Source organism: Hipposideros armiger, unplaced genomic scaffold, assembly GCF_001890085.2.
Source record: "Hipposideros armiger isolate ML-2016 unplaced genomic scaffold, ASM189008v1 scaffold_344, whole genome shotgun sequence".
Lineage (NCBI taxonomy): Eukaryota > Metazoa > Chordata > Mammalia > Chiroptera > Hipposideridae > Hipposideros > Hipposideros armiger.
Window position 1 is genome coordinate 376,179 of NW_017731694.1, and position 17,750 is coordinate 393,928.

Below are 17,750 nucleotides of genomic sequence, written 5' to 3' on the forward strand. Positions count from 1 at the left end.
TGTGGCAAGTGAGGCAATGTTCATACAGTCACACATTAGCAGATAAACTTTGAGAATTAAATGGAGTCATCTGGTTGGCAAAGATGTAGAAAAATTTAGGTCACAAACAATAAATGCAAAGCAAGGTCTCTACCAAAATGTGCTTTTAGTTAAGAGCACAGGCTCAGCAGCCAGACCACCAGGGTGGAAACTCCAGCTTTATAATTCCTTAGCTGTGTGTCCCTAAGAAATTTACCTAACCTTTCAGTGCATCAGTTTCTTTTTCTGTAAAAAGGGTATAATGAGAGCAATGACCACATATGATTGCTGAGAGATTTTAAAAGTTCAAATATGTATAAAACAAATTCTACAAAGGGGTTGGCATTTTGAAAGAGCTCAATAAATGGCAGCCACTAAAATATTATTAATTAGGGGATAAGAAATCTGTATGTTCAGAATTTTTTAAAAATAAAAAAATTATCATTATTTCCCTTCACTCTTGAGGTGTTAAATTCATCACATTTTCACATTCAAGTGTAGTTTTGATCTTTCTCAGTAACAGAGACAGTTTTCAAATGTAATTATTTGTTATCTTTTCTAGGGCATAAAGTAAATTAAGAAAACATTAAACCTGGTGGTTTATAAGTTTTACTATCTAGTCTAGGACAAGAGCCTTAAATGCTAAAAATATTAGAAACTATTTCAGGGTCCAACAATACAGAATTATAAATAATTCTACATACTTTAAATATAAATACTTAAGTAATAAAAAAATGAAAAGTAATTAAAAGTAGAATACAGGGACCAAATGGATATCCAGATCTGCTTTAGTATGTTGAGGTAGGGCCGAAAATCAGTATTTTTAACAGTTCAACAGTGATATGGGTATACAGGAAGAATTGAGAATGGGTATAGTAAACATTATAACCTGGAACTTTTTAGTTCCAGGCAAAATGTTTTCAATTCCACTTAAGAATAAAATTTCAGTGGACTTGGGGATACAGTGACCATGTATGTTTGCAGAATGTTAGATTTTTCTCAATTGTTCTTGAGAATATTATGTAAAGAGACAGATCTTCCAGCCATACCTTTTCTGTTTTTGTCTGTCTCTTTCCTTTTTTGAAGAAGAACCCAAGTGCTGTCCCTTCTCTAGTTCCTCCCCGGCAGCTTTCAGTACTCTTCCTTGCACAGAAGTTGGCAGCCTGGCAATTAGGGGGGCTACCAGCCAGACACCCCTGCGTTCAGAGGAACTAAAATCAGAAACAGGTGTTACACCCCCAGAGACATCCTTTTCTCTGCTCCCACAATCATAACAGAAACTCTACTGTAAAACTTTTACGCACAAGACATATGATTACCCTAAAATTTCCCTTTTATTTCTATATTATCTTTCCTCTTGCCAAATACTGGATATGTGCACACATTTTCCACTCTCGCTTACAGAAGGCAATAAAAGATGGGGGGTTCTGGGAGGATACTGTAACTAAACTTTAAAAAACAAATCTATTCAAGTGCTTTTCAAGGATTCTGGCTCTCTGATTAGTACCAGTCGTTTTGTCCAACAAGCAATACATATTTCTGTCATGGCTAAGATATGAAATGTTCTGATTATGTTTAAGCATACTAATAATACATTTCTACAGTTTTAGAATTCATTAGCTATACTTTACACCAAAATGATGAAATACAAGTTAATCTGCCTTTCATGATTATCATTTGTGCAAAACTGCCAATTAATAAGGCAGAAACAAGTGTTTCCTACATAATCAATATCACAGAACAGAGTAGCCTCAGGGGACAATAAAGAAATTAAACCATCCTGAATGTCATCTGTAGTTCCAATGAGTATGGGCCTGATTAACTTAATATTTAGAACACTAAGAGATCATCCACCTTATTAAATAATTATAACTGACACAAGTAATTATTTTCTTTACATTCCTGCAGCTTTATTAAAAAAATAACTGCATTATGCAAATACAATGCCCTGTTACATGTGAAAAGTTAATGATAGCCTAAGAAAACTACAGAAAAAATACCTTAGAAATGTCTTTATTCCATTCTGTCTCGTGCTACTAGTATCAGTACTTCCGATCCCACTTGGGTTGAAGAGGCCCACACTGGAATTGGAAGAGTTGTTGTTCAAGTCCGCAGACTGCTGGAATACCTCTATGGTTGCCTTTGCAATGTTGTCCAGTAGGTTGTTCATCTCAGCCACCGAGCCAGAGCCCTAGAATCAGACAGGAAAACTAGCATACATGTTTTACTTTATCCTCACACATCAACCCGGTTTTGCATTTCATGAGTTTATACCTATACATGCTTTCCATATATACTCACAGGGTCCTTCAGGCACTGTTTAATCATTAACTGAAGTTCTAGCCAGGACTGCCTCAGCGTCCACTGCTCAAGATTCTGGGGAAGATAGAAAGAATTAAGACATTAGGAGCATTAAACACGTTTTAAAATATCATGATTCCTTGCAGGATTCCCTACCTCAAGGAAGAGTAGAATAATCATATACAATAAAGGGACCTGCAGGAATTCCCCCGCTTTTCGAAACTTCACGTTCCGCCACTTCATTTTTACAAAAGACCTACCTTAGTACCTGTTTTCGCTAACTGAAAGAAATCCAAAGAGGATTTTCAGTTTCACAAAAAAAGGCAAAAAGTGAAAACAGCATTCAGCGTTTGCTGTGCAGTGAGCTATCACAGAGGCAGTGAGCACCCCAAGGAACCGAGTGGCACAGCCAGGCTCCTTCCCGGGGAGCCACATTCAGCATCTCAGCATCAAACCCATCACAGCTTTGAACCGTGTCTGTGAGCATCTGTGCTTTATTTGGTTTATTTTGTACATTCGTTAGCAAGATGTGTCCTAAGTAATCAGAAAAGCCTGAGAGAGTTTGTAAGAGTGCTACTACACTTAACTAGAAGCAATTAAGCATTTAGGTTGTGAATGATAAGACATAGTGCATACTTTAAATTTTGGCTTTGGGAATGCTAAAAATTTTGGCATATAAATTAATGGTAAATGTCTCTTCACTTAAAAGGTTTGGCTTACAAAAGGTGTCATAGGAACACTCTTCTTTTGGATACTGGAGGAAACTTGCATATGGATCAAAAGGCTTCTAAGTCTTTACACATATTCATCGTAGAGACAAACATATAAATAGCAGCATTAAAAAAATGTGACTCACTCCGTGGGCACTGGAAATGAATTAGACAAGCATTTCTTATGTCAAAATCTATTTATGTATCCAAAATGATTTCAATATTTTCTGAATAAGATATTTATGACAGACCCCCTACAAAGCTTATTTTTCATATAAATACGGTACTGGCTTAAAACATCAATATTTCTGCAATGACTATATACAATGCGCAGTACCGGCATCTACCCAGCAATAAAGTGTGGCAATAACACAGAAAATCACAAAGTATATGTCACATGACAAAAACACAGTCTTTCAACTATTGTCACTCACCTGAAGAATGCGTTTAATGTGCTGTCTCTGCAGGTTGTCGCCCTCGGTACACTCTTTAATGCCATGAGGGTAACAGATAAGCTGCAATAACTTCTGCGCTTGCATATTAGAAAGCACAGGGTCCAATATAAGTTCTTTGTCTGTGCATAATCTTTCAGGCTCTTTTAAGCAATGTTCTCCTACCCATTCCTAAAAATAATACAGCAGTTAGACTGACAGGTCTGGACTTTCTAGATTCATATGTAATATGTACTAAGTTCATGACACACAATGGAAGAGAAAGAAAGCAGACGGAAATCTTCCAATTAATAAAACAGTACACAAAAAAAGTAGGGGGCAAAAATTTGAAAAACAAAAGTTCTAGTACTTTAACTTGTTAAAAATATGAAATGAAACCTTGCTTAAAAAAATTTTTTTTTAAAAATAGGCAAAACAAGTAAAGAAAGCTAAGGAAAGTAAAGAAAATATTGGTATGTGTTTTCAATCGGAAAATGAGTCCTTGTTCTAGGAACTGTTTTGTAATCAGTTTTTTAACTTGCTAACATAAGGGCAATGATTCTATATTATAATATATCTTCATCATTTTTAGGTAATGCATTGTATTATGTTCTATTCAACAGAACATAGTACAACACTCAGAAAATTATCTTCCTTTTTGATATTACTATAAATAATGTTACTATTATAAACAAATATTTGTACACATCTAGTCTCTGTACAATGATTTTCTTAGGGTAATCTCATAGAAGTGCAATTGCTGGGTCAAGGACTACAAAAAATTTAGGGCTATTGATACATATGGATGGCTATTTGACCTCTGGAGAGTTTCTACCAATTTAAATCCCTATCACCTTTTCTTCATCATTTTTTCAAAGGAAGACTCTTATACTAAATGAGGTAAGAAATTATCAACTGTGCCAGAGCCTCATTTGAACCCAGGTCTGTTTCAAATGAAACCTGTTTCTTAACCACTGCACAGGTGACTCAATGCTGGTTGCCCATTAAAATCACCCAGGAAGCTTGTTAGAATCCTAAAGCCCAGGACACATATCAGATCAATTAAGTCAATCTTAGGCAGCGGGATCCAGATATCAGTCATTTTTTTAAGGCATCAAAAATTTTTTTAACTTCCCAGGTGATTCCAATGTGTACTCACAATTGGGAATCAAAGCACAATATCCTCTTACTATTTAGCTAACTTTAGCCATGGTTATCAGATTCCTTAATAAAAAATTAAAAAAAAGACCCTGTCAACATTATGTCTATAGGAAAGTGAAAACGAGTATATATAGTACGCCATGTTTTTTAATAAGAAAGGAGAAATTTAAAAAAAATGGAAAAGTGAAACCAGAAAATAATGAAATTGATCACCTAGGGCAGGGAGACACAAAGGGTGGAAAGGATGAGGGAGAGAGGACACATCTCTGAGAACACCTTTCTGCATAGTTGATTTGTGGAAGTATGCTATTCTAAAGACAGAGCTAGGAAAAAAAAAATCTAAACAGCATGCAGGCAGAAACAAATGAACTCAATTCTATTTCCAATGAATAACATATCCATACTGAAGCTTTTTAACACAATAATGTAAACACTTAGGGAAGATTACAAACAGATCTTCAGCTCCTTTTAAAAGTGGGCTTGTGGCCGGCCGAGTGGCTCAGTTGGTTAAGAGCTCGCTCAAGAGTTTGAGCTCTGAGCAACAGCGGTTCGAGTCCAGCCCGAGCTGAGCAGCCGCTGAGCTGCCAACAGGTAGCAGGATGGCTCAGCTAAAAAAAAAAAAAAAAGTGGGCTTGTTTTTCCCTAGGGGTATAGGAATAGCAATTCTGAAACTTTGCAGGTGTACTGTAGAATTAAAGTGAGGAAAGAGGTTGATGTTCCCGGGAGTCAGGGTTCTTATGGGAGAAGAAGGTGACATTAATATGGAGTGGGGGAATGCAAAGAACTTTGTGGGGCTGGGTTGGAATTGGAGGTATCAGTATGAATTCATGACTTACACACACACATTTATGTATATAGAATTTTTTTTTTCTTAGCTCTGTCTCCTGAAAGGGCCTAGAAGCAATGAGCACACATGGTGCCCCAATCTTGGTTTATAAATACCTTCCTCTACTAAAGAGAACCAGGGTTCTTTGGAGGGATGAGTAATTCCAGGTCTGGGGCAGGGAAAGTACAAAAGGAGCCAAAAAGTTTAAAAAAGAAAGAAAGAAAGAAAAAAAAAAGAAAAAGGAAAAGGAAAGATAAAGATGTGTCAAAATAACACAAGAGCCAGCATGAAAAGATTTCCACAGGAAATAGCTGGGACAAGTTTGCACATAAAACTAGCTAAGGACAGTATATTACAATCCACATGGAAAATAAATAAATAAGGGTAGGGTCTTCCTTAGGCAAGAATGCAAACTGATAATTGTGGAGGGAGTGGAGGAGTTTAGAGGAAAAAATATCACCATTTTGCAGCCATCATAGTAAAGAGTGGTTTGAAAAAGAATCACAATGGATGCTATATGGGAGGTGAGAGTTTGATGAGGAGCAGAAGGTTTGCATTGTCTTAAAGTGTCTCCCCAAAGACTGCTTATTCATTGTAAGGGAAAACATGATAATTATACAGTAGAGAAATCTTGAAACCATACAATGGAGACATCTTGATCAAAATTAACATCACCAATGAGGTGCAAATGGACATCATGTGCCTTCAGATGTGATTACCTGAGAAGAACACAACATTACTTCTGTAGTGTCTTGGCCAGGAATGCATAATCTGAAGCTAATCTACAGGAAACTTCAGACAAATCCAACATTATTGGGACAATTGACAAAATTGGAATGTGGCCTATAGGTGAGAAAAAATTACTGTACCAGTGCTAACGTTCCTGATTTTTGATAACTGTATTTTGGTTATACTAATAAATAAAAGCTGAAGTATTAAAAAGTAAAAAAGAATAACGTATGCCATCTACTCCTAAATGGTTCAGCAAAAAGATTTTAAATTATATGTATCCACGTTCACACACACAAATAGAATTATAAAGCAAATGTGGCAAAATGTAAAAAAATTAGTGAATCTAAAGGACATACCAGAGTTCTTTATTATTATTGCAACTTTTCAGCAAATTTGAAATTATTTCAGAATAAAGTTAGCAGAAGAAAAAAAGGATCACCTATTTACAAGTTTCATACAATAGTGAGACTCTCTCTCCAAAATAACAATTAGATTCAGAGTTAAAGGCAAATTAAATCTGAATACCTGTTGACAGATGGTCCTCAGTACATATCTAGCATATTCTCTTAAATTGGCAGTTTCTATGGAAATGCTTTTCCCACAGGATTTTGAATTTTGTGAGGCAGTCCAGATATCATCAGCATTCCCATCATGTCGTAAACCCCTCATGGTGAAGTCATCATTCTTTAAAGAGCTGACATTGTTATTGCCAATTTTGGCATCTCCTAAATAACAAAATCACAAAAGCAAAATCATACAAGTTCAAAATATTGCCAAATATTTGAGAAGTAAATAAAGTACATTTTCAGGGGTTTATAGGATGTGAGTGGAATCATTACTGCGTGGCCAGTTGTCCAGCAATAGTGAAAATGGATCAATGGATCAAGAGAATAAATGAGAGAACCTAGAGAAGTTTCATCAGACATGGGGAAAATAAGCAATTTCAAGACTCAATCCTCATTTTGTTGACAGAATTAAGTATGCTTTCACCAAACTTGAAAAGGCCATTAAGAATCACACTGAATAATCATAGAACATTGATTTCACCAATATTTCAAGCACGAATGTATTCAAATTCATTTGACTTATAGACAAGGAAAAAATGGGTTACTCACCCTTCTAGATGTCCCTTTTCCATTTCTTCTCTTACAATGACTTATTTTTCTATCCATAGGTCAAGAGAAAAGTTTTGCCTTAGCCCACCTTACTATCAACTTCTTGACAAGAGAGATTTATTTCCCTGGGGATGGAAAAGGGCAACGCATACTAAGGAGGCCCTGGAAAACAGGGCGTTCATTGAATAACCTGTGTCTTTCACTTTCCTCTCTGCAAACATCCACATTAGAAAATTTCACCTAATCAAACTCTAATAGACTCAAGTGAAATGAAGCTAAGGAAAGTGATTTCCTCATAACGAAGCCCGGGGAAAAAATGAGCAGAACAGTTGAGTATCTAGAAATAAGAAATCTTCTCTAGCCATGAAAGAAAAGTTAACTGTCAGTTTAAAGGGGAAAGAATAAAATAATTTGGTAATAAAGATTGCCAAAAAACAACAGAGCCTCCAAATTTTTGCCTGTTTACCCACAGGATCGTAAGCCTTGAGTGGGAAAATTTCCTGGAACTAAAGAACGGGCTTAGAGAAGGCCCTGCCTGCCTCAGCGTGGGCAAAACCAAGCCGAGGTCAGTGCAAAAAGCCTTTTAAAACCCACAGTTCAAGCAAGAAAAAGTTTTGACTCTGTTGAAAAATTTTGAGAAATCTGAATGGCTTGCTGAATATTTACTTATAAAATCATTAAGAGGAGGGGAGGAATAAACAGGACATTTCAACGCATCAGTATCTTAGTATATAGCATCATACATTTTTTTCATTAAAATACACATATAAAAAGTGCCAATTTCGATCCCAGTCGGGACCCCCTCTCATTTCGAGAGCTGTAACTTTCTGCTCTAATAAAACTATCCTCTGCTATAAACTTTAAAACAAACAAACAAAAAGTGCCGATTTCACTTTACCCACAGGAGTTTATTTAATTCAACAGAGTTCTTCAGAAGCTGAAAGAAAGACCAAGTTCTACATGTATCAAAGTTTAGCATGCTTTCTCCAACCTTTGGTAATATAAGCCACTATTTTTATACTTTAATTTAAACTAGTAGAGAAATTAGAGACCAAATTCTATAAAAGTCTTATCTTCCTAACTTAAAACAGATCCTGGTGGATAGGACTTGAGAACCCATGGTTTAGGACATGCTGAGGTAGCTAAATTCAAACTTCTACAAAAACAAAAACAAAGAAATAAAGACCTCTGCTAGTCCCAGACTAGGAGATCCTCAGTCGGGTTAGATTTTAGGATGACAGGGGTCTTGAAGGCTGTGCCAGAACCTTCTGCAATCATATAGACGATAGAACAAATAGTATTCAGTGACTGCCTCGTCCAAGGTTCTGCTGACATTCAGCTGGCCTGAGACTGTTTTCTCAGACCTGAAGAACCCTCCAATGCTTAGAAAGTGTTGGTATAATCTACCAAGAACTGAGGCCAGTTAAAAAGGTCAAGGAGAGGCAATCAAAGAAAAACGAAGTGGTAATTAATTATGCATGGATATTAAACTATGGTTATCTGGATATTTAAAGAGGTTGGCAAATTTTACTTGAGATCGAACCAGTCCTCCAAATCCAATGGACAATGTCTGCATTGCGCTCATCATGGTTTCTGCCGTGAAAACGCCTATCACTTATATAGTCACACTTCCAATGTTAATTTACTGAAAACTTCCTATTTAGTTTCTCTGGTGGACATCAGAGATGCCACAGTAAGATAGTAAGTCCCTGACTTCATGGTCTCCACATTTATTAAGTAGACTTGACCAGTCATCTTTCCTTTCAAACATCATCAGAGTAGAGCAATGTTACGTACTGAAACGACCATTCAATGTAGGCTGTATGAAACCACACACTCCTAAGTTCAGAGGAAGGCTGCAGCCCTCCATGTGACCCTACCTTTCCCTTTTTACTATAATATTTGTCAGCATTTACTAGTAATATTGCATATATGCATATATATGTATATTTGTGTGTGTGCGCGTGTGTGTGTGTGTGTGTGTCTTAGGTGAACTTTTTAATAATTTGTTTTATGTCAACCTGCTTTTCCTTCCTATTGTCACCAAATAACATTTCTCAAGTAAGAGTATAAAGGGACAGGGTTCATTCTCAAACATGTTCTTTAAGACTTATTTAAAACAATTTGTATCCACTCAGTAATTTCTGTTCTTATCAAAGGAGGTTCCTTTAGAACATTAAGAGATAACTCTTGGTTAGCCAAGGCCAAAAGAGGGTACTGGAAGTTGGAATTAGACAGTGTGAATTAATGGCTTCCCAATTATTCAAATCCTAACTGATTTATAGATAAAAATGTCTAAGGTATAGCATTGAAACAAACAAACAAAACCAGAAAAGGCAGTAGTACTACTACTCCAGTAGAATATGTACCAAAAAGGATATAAAAAATATCTGGGACATTATAAATTTTAAAAATTATGGTATCTAATATTGATTTATCAGTAATATCAATATCATTACAATTATCACCTGATTCGTGAAAACACTGAAGTAGGACATAAACTTGTTCACGGTCACAATGGAAGCAGAAACACTAAGATTAAAACCCAGGTTTTGTTGTGTTTTACTCCTGAAATACAGTATGAAATTTAACCCTTTGGTTAGATCACACAGTCATCTGTGTCCATCACCAAGTGTGCCTTTATGCCAACAAACAAAGGCAAAACAACCTAGTGGGTCTGAGGATCCATATTACATTAGGTTCAGACCACCTGAAGTTAAAATGCCACCCAAAAAAGTGTATGTTTAAATTCCCTGAGTTGTAGGAAAGAGACAGATTCCTCAGAGTCCAAATGAACTTGAACTTGGGGGAAAGCCAACTACCCTTTCCAGGAGCACAAACAAATAATAATAATAATAATAACAACAACAACAATAATAATATATATAGAGAGAGAGACAGAGATATAGATATATAGATATAGATATATTTGTAATAATAGTAAATAGAGTTAAACCTGAATACAAATTATCTTGCTTCCATTTCTGGTGACTGACTGAGCTCAGTGCCAGCATAGTCTTACCAAGCATCATAATTGCTTTTAAAACAGCAAACACCGCTCCCACTTCGATGCTGTTGTGAGCAGCAGCTAAGAGGTGTCTATCACAGGACGATCTGATTCCGGGGCAGGGTTTGCCTGTGAGAATAGCAACAAGCCTTTAATTGTCCAGTCACCATCATTAACAATCTCCCGTAACCATTTACAATCAGCAGGTCCTTTCATTGTTGGGCTGTGGGCGCTTAATTGCCATTAGCTAACTTTAATTGAGGCTTCATGGATTCACTGAGAAACACTGCCAGTATTCCTTACTTAACCTTTGCTTTTTAATTATTAAAACAATGTCTTTGTTCCTTATAGAGATGTGCCAAAAAAAAAAAAAAGTAGGATTTTCATCTACTTAATGCTGATTGTCTCACACACACCCACACACACCCCTACAGGGAAATGATCTTTAAGGAACCGACTTCACTAACACCCCCGGATTTCTGACCGTATTCTTTTAACCTTAGGAAAAGAATAAGTGAATCACCACTGCGCTAAGCTGCTATGTATGGTGTGGCTCATAACCATCATGCAGTTGTGAAAGGGTCACGCTGCCCACCCAGCATGGCTTGGCCTAAGAGCAAAAGTATTTTTATGGTTCATTAACTCTGGATTTGAGTGTGTCCACACATCCCGATGTTACATAAATGAAAGGTGCTGACAGCCCTCTGAAGGCGTTATCGCACTCCTTCATCACCCCGAGGTGAGCCCACCAAAACCAGGAAGGAAATCACAGACTGGACGGCCTACTCGGTTGTGTTAGAACCCACGGCTCCAAACGGAAGCACCGTCAGAGATTCGTCAGCTCACCAGTCGCTTGAGGTAACAGGCAGGCCTGGGGAGCTCGGAAAAGGTGGAGAAGGAGTCGGCAGGTCATCCTCGCCCCGGGCTCAGCATCGGCATCTCCACAAGCTAGGGAAGGAGGATTGGGAGAGCAGGTTCTAACAAAGTCAAGGGCACGTCCTCAGGTTTTTCATTAAGCTACATTTTCTGGGATCATTCACATCAATGCTCCTTATGGTAAAAAGGAAGGTCCTGGCTGTGCTTTTTGGAGACACCGAGTGCAAGTGCTTCCTCAAAAGCAGGTACTAAACATAGTAGTTTCCAGCCTTTTCCATGGGGAGCCATAATACTTTGGATAGAACAATACTTACAAGTCTCCCATCTTTACCATGATGCCACACCCCTGTCCAGCGCATGTACCTTTAAATACTACCTCACTGTGCTTCATTAGTTAAAAACCGGCCCACCAAGATAACGGTCAAATAACAAATGCCGGCCGGGCTGCTGCCTTACCTGCTGCTAGGAGAGAGGGGAGTGCCACGTGCTGCACGACGTCCTCCAGGGAAAAACACTGTCGTGCTATCAGAATAGCAATGAAAGTAGCTAATGAATCATGGAATGAAAGGTCACTCACCTTCAAGAAAAACATTGACATGTTTTAATACCTAACACCCTCTTAAGTAATATCTAAGATTAACATCTAAGAGAATGTAGGCAACACCAATAAGATCTCAAATCCCAGAATGAACCAACAGAGTGAAATGGTAACTGATCGTGACTGCTTTCCTCTACGCCTATTTCTCCTTATAAGAAAAGAATGAGGTTTACCCCCATCCCGATGCTGTAAGAAGATACTGAGCTCTATCTTGAATACGTGCAATTGAAAAAGAAAAAAAAAAAAAACATAAAACCAAAATCAAGAAATCCCTAAAAGATGTAGCAGAATTAAAACTTTTTTGCAGAATTCGGTATTATCTGCTTCTTAGGAAGCAAAGAAAAACAAGCGTTAGTAATGTTTTGGAGTTCTTTGCAGGGATACAAAAATAACATGTCTTTAATATAGTTAAATTAGTTTTAAAAACAACTCTGAAAATTTACAATTGACTCCTAAATTTAAAAAAGAGAGAAACAAGGAGGGAAGTTAATTCATTCACAGTGAAACCTCTCTACCTTTACAGACCTCACAAGACTTTGGCAGAAAATAATAATTAAAAACAGCTATAATAGCAGCCTTCATATTAAGTTGTAGTATACTCGGATGCCAGTGACTGCAGTTAGCAATCTACAAAGATCACTTCATTTAAAAGCACATACCATGAGGCTCATACTATTATTAATTTTAATTTTATAGATGAGGTAAAGTATAACAAAAACAACCAAGAGTTGAAAGAACAATGTTGAAAATAAAAATCTGGGTCTTTCCTGTCTGGAAGAGCAGGCCACACATAGAAGTTTTATGTATAAAATCTTAGGTGTTCCTAGAATGGGAGTAGGATTGTCCACCCAGTCTTGAGATATCAAAAGTGGGAGGTAAACCTCCAACTGGGAGGTAGTTTTTAAAATGTGTACAATTCTTCTATGTGTAAGATATATTAACATACAACATGGATTACTACAAGAAGTGATAGTCCAAAATAGATAAAGAATCAAGATGAATTTTTAAGAAATTCACATAACATGGATGCAATATGGTATTCATGGAAATCAGTGACTTATAATGGGTATCTCTTCACCACTTCCAGGCACAATCACTAAGAAATACTGACGCCCCAATGAATCGAAGCCTGCGCATTCTTACGCAATACAACAGAACCTGTATTCTTCGAGTGCAACCTTGATCTTAAAAAAACAAAGGTGCTCTCTTCAGAACATAAACTGCTTTAGCTAAATTGTGTCCTGTTCCATGGAGAACCCAAGGCACTTCATAAAAACTATAAACAAACAGCTCTGAAGAGACCGTCAGTTAAAACAAATTTCAGCTAACGAACAAGGGAACTCTTGGCATCTCTGCTGTAGAGTAAGCTGTCTATTTTATTTCAATTTTTTTTTCCATTTACTTAATCCTTAGCAACCATACTCTGGTTTTTTTATCTGGTTTTTCTCTGGAGAACGAAAAAACATAACATGTCAGTCAAGGGTTGAGTCAATTAAAAAAAAGTTACTTGCTAACTAAATACTTAATTGCTCGGTTTAGTTTTTAAGTGAAAAAGAAAACTTACATCCACAGTGCAAAGTACATCATTAAAGCCCCACACGTGATTCGAAGAACAACAAAGAGCCTTCAGAACTCCCAGCCACTCTGAACTGAGAACAGTGCAGCAAGCTGTCAGCTCGGAGGAGAAATTGGCTATGTCATTAATCCTAGGAAGAAGGAAAAAGAATACAGGTAGTAGAAAGCAGCAAAAGAAAGATACTCACATGGAATATATTTAATGAACACATACTTCACTATCATCAAACCAGCCATTTATTTATTATATTCAAGGATATAATAAATACCCACTTGTCAAATAACCTACTAGAATCTGGACCAGAAGATAAAAGTAAATGGCTTCAAATGTTTTCTAATATTTAATGCTGTTGAGCAACAAACAGTAATCAGTACCGGTGTCAATTATCGTATTTTTAGTTCTGTGAACAAATCCGACCTATCCATTTACATTTTTAAGGGCATCAAAATATTAAACTAACTGTAATTTAGGTAGGGCTAAATACAGTGTTTTCAAAAGATAGGTATTTTCTTTTTGTATTTTTATGATGTATGTTATTGTCTCTCAGTACAGGAAATCATGGTACAAAGCAGAGGTAAATTCAGGAAGACTATGAAAAAAAGAATTAAAAAGCAAACATCCAAATATCAGCCTAGGCAATGGCTGAAGGGCTAACTTCAGAGCAGCTGTGCAGTTACTCGTGAACTCCAGGGTGCCTCGCTCACCTCCCAGCGTCCTGGTGGCCCATACAGACATTCATGAGTGTATTGCAGACGAAGCTGTATCGGTTGGCGGCGTTGTCGCTGAGGATCTTGCCCAGCATGGAGTAGTTGATGCTCCGGGCTGAAGGATTCTCAATGAAATCCATCATGAAGTCCGGATCCCATCGCAAGTTAGAGTTTGCAGGCATCACATTATTATATATGGTTTGCTTAACTTTTGAACAGGCACTACTGGGGTTACAAGAAGAGTTGAAAAAAAAAAGGAAAACAAAAACTAAAATAACTAGACAGTAATTTCATTTAAGGACAGATTAAATGGCAGCAACTGTAATTAAATGTATTCCTAGAGAAGATTCATTCGATGAGCTCTTTTGTCCAACTCCATAATAATTGGCATTGGGCACAGTGCCTGATGTAATATTGCTCAAGAAATAGTTGCTGAATGGGTTGGGGAACAAAACAAGGATGAGACATTTGGTTACTAATCTGAAATCATTTTCTAAATCTTTTCCACATTCTACATGCTCCCCAAATAAAAGAATTTATTAAGGCTTCCCACAACTGTCTCCTAACAGTAGTTGGAAATGTTATTACTTAAGAAAAATAGATGAGATCAGGAGGCTGGCTGAGTGGCTCATTTGGTTAAGAGCACGAGCTCTGAGCAACAGGGTCGCCGGTTTGATTCCCACATGGGCCAGTGAGCTGCGCCCAAGCTGAGCTGCAGCTGAGCTGCCAACAGGTGGCAGGATGACTCAGTTGGTGAGAGCATGTGCTCCTAACAACAAGGCTGCCTGTTCGATGGTGGGCTATGCCTGCCAGCAACTAAGACTGAACTCGGCACCTTGAGCTGAGCGGCCACGAGCTGCCATCGGGTGACCAGATGGCAACTGGAATTGGGAGCTGAGCTAGCTGCACCCTCCACAACTAAGATTGAAGGACAACAACTTGGTTGTTCCCCTTCCCCAATTCCCCAACACTGTTCCCCTTCCCCAATAAGATCTTTATTAAAAAATTAGATGAGATTACACAGCAGGAATAATTTGGTGTTTCAGTCCTAATTATACATCCTGCAACACTATTCCTCTAGGTATAGTGTGTCCGGGGGAGGTCCATGTGCCAGACCACTTTGGGTACTGAGGTACAGCTGTGAACAAAAGGGGCACACTCTCTGACTGCAAGGAGCTTACATTCCAGTAGGGGGTATGGATACTACACAAATTCAATGAGGGGGAAGAAACTATTGTTTCATCCCTAAAACTTCATCATGTTCTGTTTTGTATTGGTATTAACAGATTTTTAAGAGGCTGCTCTATCAGATGACAACAGTTCCTAGTCAGTGAGTTACAGTTGAATCAGACATAGACTATGGAAGCATATAAAGGGAATCAGCAAGTAGCCCCTCCAATCCAGCTCTGCAGGTGGGGCTGACAGATGATCTCATTTCAAGTTCAGATTCCATATACACTCAGCTACTCCTGCCTACTTGCTGTGGACAAGCTCATAAGCAGCATTCACCTTCTCTAATCAAGAGCTCTTTTACGCAGCAGTAAGTCTGCTTTTAGATTAAGATTTTGGCAGCCAATTTATTTGTGATGGTGACATAGGGCTTCCCCGCCCCATCCCCCCCAACCTCCCAGTCTTGTGCACCTACAAAAACAGTAGCCAGGAATGAGTTCTTTAAAAATGAAAAGGCATATAAATAAGATTGTTGGCCCTAAACTGTTGCCATTGCCAACTGCCTTAAGAAAACAGATTGTTCAATGTTTACCAAAACGTGGCTTCAGACCTCCTCCTCTAGTATCACCTCTAGGGTGTTTGTTAAAAGTAAAAGACTCCTGGGCCTCACCATAGGTTTACTGAAGCTGTATGTTTCAAAGCTGTCCCAGGTAAATCTAAGTGCCAAATAATGCTTGGGAAGCAATGGTCCAACAGAGGGGACTAAAGCTACCCACGAAACGGCAGTCATTATAACCTTTCACATTATCTTTCTTTGCAGATAACTCATGTAAAAACTCCTCAGGGATCACTGAAGGATACAAGTTTGTAATCTGGAGTCATGGCCTGTTCAAAAGTATGGAAATGATAAGAGTTCCCAGTGCTTTTAAAACCTCCCATTTTCCTGTCATAACTCTTACCACACTTTCTACTCAACTTTTCATTCATCCTCACTTAGCAATAGTTCTTAGTTTGTTTCATTTTCCCACTAAAAATGAAACAGAAATAAACCTTGATTTTTGCTGGGTCCCTCCCTAACACTATAGCTGGCTTCCTCCACCTCCCCATACACTGAGTGTTGAGTGACACAGGCTTCTACAGACAGTAAGGCATTATCTCTTTTTTATTCAACTTCCCACTTAATTCTAACCATCTATTCATGCCTGTCTTTAGAAATGAAAAGAATTCTGCTTTTCTTTCTTAATTCTCCTAAGATTCAGCCCCTACTTTTCTATCAGGATAAAGACTTCTCTCAAGAGGACTCTCCTACCTCCAGCCCGGAATGCATAATTGTTTGGGACTCTATGGCTCACAGCAAATTCTCCTCAACCCTCATTTCTAGGCTTCCTGTTTCATTAATTATACTCTTTCCAGGGGAGCGTCTATGTTTGGGTAAAAAATTAGCTGCCACCTAGGGCACTCTCTAATTCTTAGCACTTTGTTGCAGGCATATGTGGAATTAAGGAAATAACTCGGGCCTTTTCCTTCTGAGACTGTATGTATCAGAGTAATGAAAGCATCACACACCTGGAGGCCAAAATGACTTAAATGTTCAAATCTAAGTTTCTTCATTTATGAACTTATTAATGCAATGAGGCACAATCATCTATTGATAGGAAAAATGATTTCTACTTCCATGGGTTGTTGGAAGGATTAAAGAGCCTGATGGGAATAACCCCACATAGTGCTTGACAGACCGATGTGATATGATTAGTGCTATAGGTCCCACAAATATGCCTCTTCCACAGCTTTTAGTTGATGTTTCAGATCCAATTATTCAAATTACCCAGCTTTTGTTTGGCCATTTTTCTTAATCCTAAACTACAAATAATGTCTGCAAGGTTTCCCAAGAGAGCTGCATCTCTCTTCCACTTCTTTAACTGAGGAAACTGTAGACAGTGTCACCTCTGTGATGCACCACATTGCTGACCCTAAGCGGCCCCTCAGTTCATTCATTGTTGGTCTCCTAATTTCCACACATCCAATGGACATTACTTGAATTAACCCATTTAACATACTTGTGCTACCCTGTAGGAGCATAATGGGTGAAATAGGCTATTGGGGCTTTCTTGGGAAGTTCACTGTTAAAAACAGGGCTGTTGCAAGAATCCAATCGTGTATGAGAAAGCTCTCTAAAAACTGTAAACTGAAACTGAAAGCTCTCTAAAGAAATAGCAGAATACAGGGTATTATTACAATTGCATCATTTCTGTGGAAAGATGCCTCCTAACATTTACTCAAACGTTCCAGATTTTGAACCTAATTTATTTCATAAAGACATACTTTGACATTTTTTCCCTATTAATAGAAATTATCATGCTATTTTTGTATATATCTTTTATCCACAGCCTTTTGGCAATGCCTACTATAAGCCAGACACTCTTCAAGGTACTGGGATATAGCAGTGAAGAAAATAGAGTTTCTGCTTTGGTGAAACTTACACGCTAGGAATGAGCCAGATCATAAATAACTATATAATGTAC

At 37.8% G+C, this 17,750-nt stretch overlaps 2 protein-coding genes across 4 annotated transcripts in view; one reads left to right on the top strand and one right to left on the bottom strand.

Annotated features, from left to right (window-relative positions):
* MED12L (mediator complex subunit 12L) overlaps positions 1–17,750 on the bottom strand; it is a 350,111-nt gene that overhangs the window by 63,419 nt on the left and 268,942 nt on the right. Inside the window, exons 22-31 of the mRNA XM_019661307.1 lie at positions 14,056–14,283; positions 13,340–13,481; positions 11,634–11,754; positions 11,148–11,249; positions 10,317–10,430; positions 6,705–6,904; positions 3,464–3,652; positions 2,320–2,394; positions 2,019–2,209; positions 1,068–1,229 (exon numbers count right to left, since the gene is read on the bottom strand). Of these exons, the coding sequence (XP_019516852.1) occupies positions 1,068–1,229; positions 2,019–2,209; positions 2,320–2,394; positions 3,464–3,652; positions 6,705–6,904; positions 10,317–10,430; positions 11,148–11,249; positions 11,634–11,754; positions 13,340–13,481; positions 14,056–14,283 (1,524 nt within the window). The remainder of the gene's footprint in view (positions 1–1,067; positions 1,230–2,018; positions 2,210–2,319; positions 2,395–3,463; positions 3,653–6,704; positions 6,905–10,316; positions 10,431–11,147; positions 11,250–11,633; positions 11,755–13,339; positions 13,482–14,055; positions 14,284–17,750) is intronic.
* P2RY12 (purinergic receptor P2Y12) overlaps positions 1–17,750 on the top strand; it is a 48,930-nt gene that overhangs the window by 6,978 nt on the left and 24,202 nt on the right. The window contains exon 1 of one of the 3 annotated variants that reach the window (XM_019661319.1): positions 16,070–16,123. The exons of the other annotated variants lie outside the window; for them this stretch is intronic. The gene's annotated coding sequence lies outside the window, so the exon portion shown is untranslated. Of the gene's footprint in view, positions 1–16,069; positions 16,124–17,750 lie in introns of those variants that run through there. 3 annotated transcript variants of the gene reach the window in all.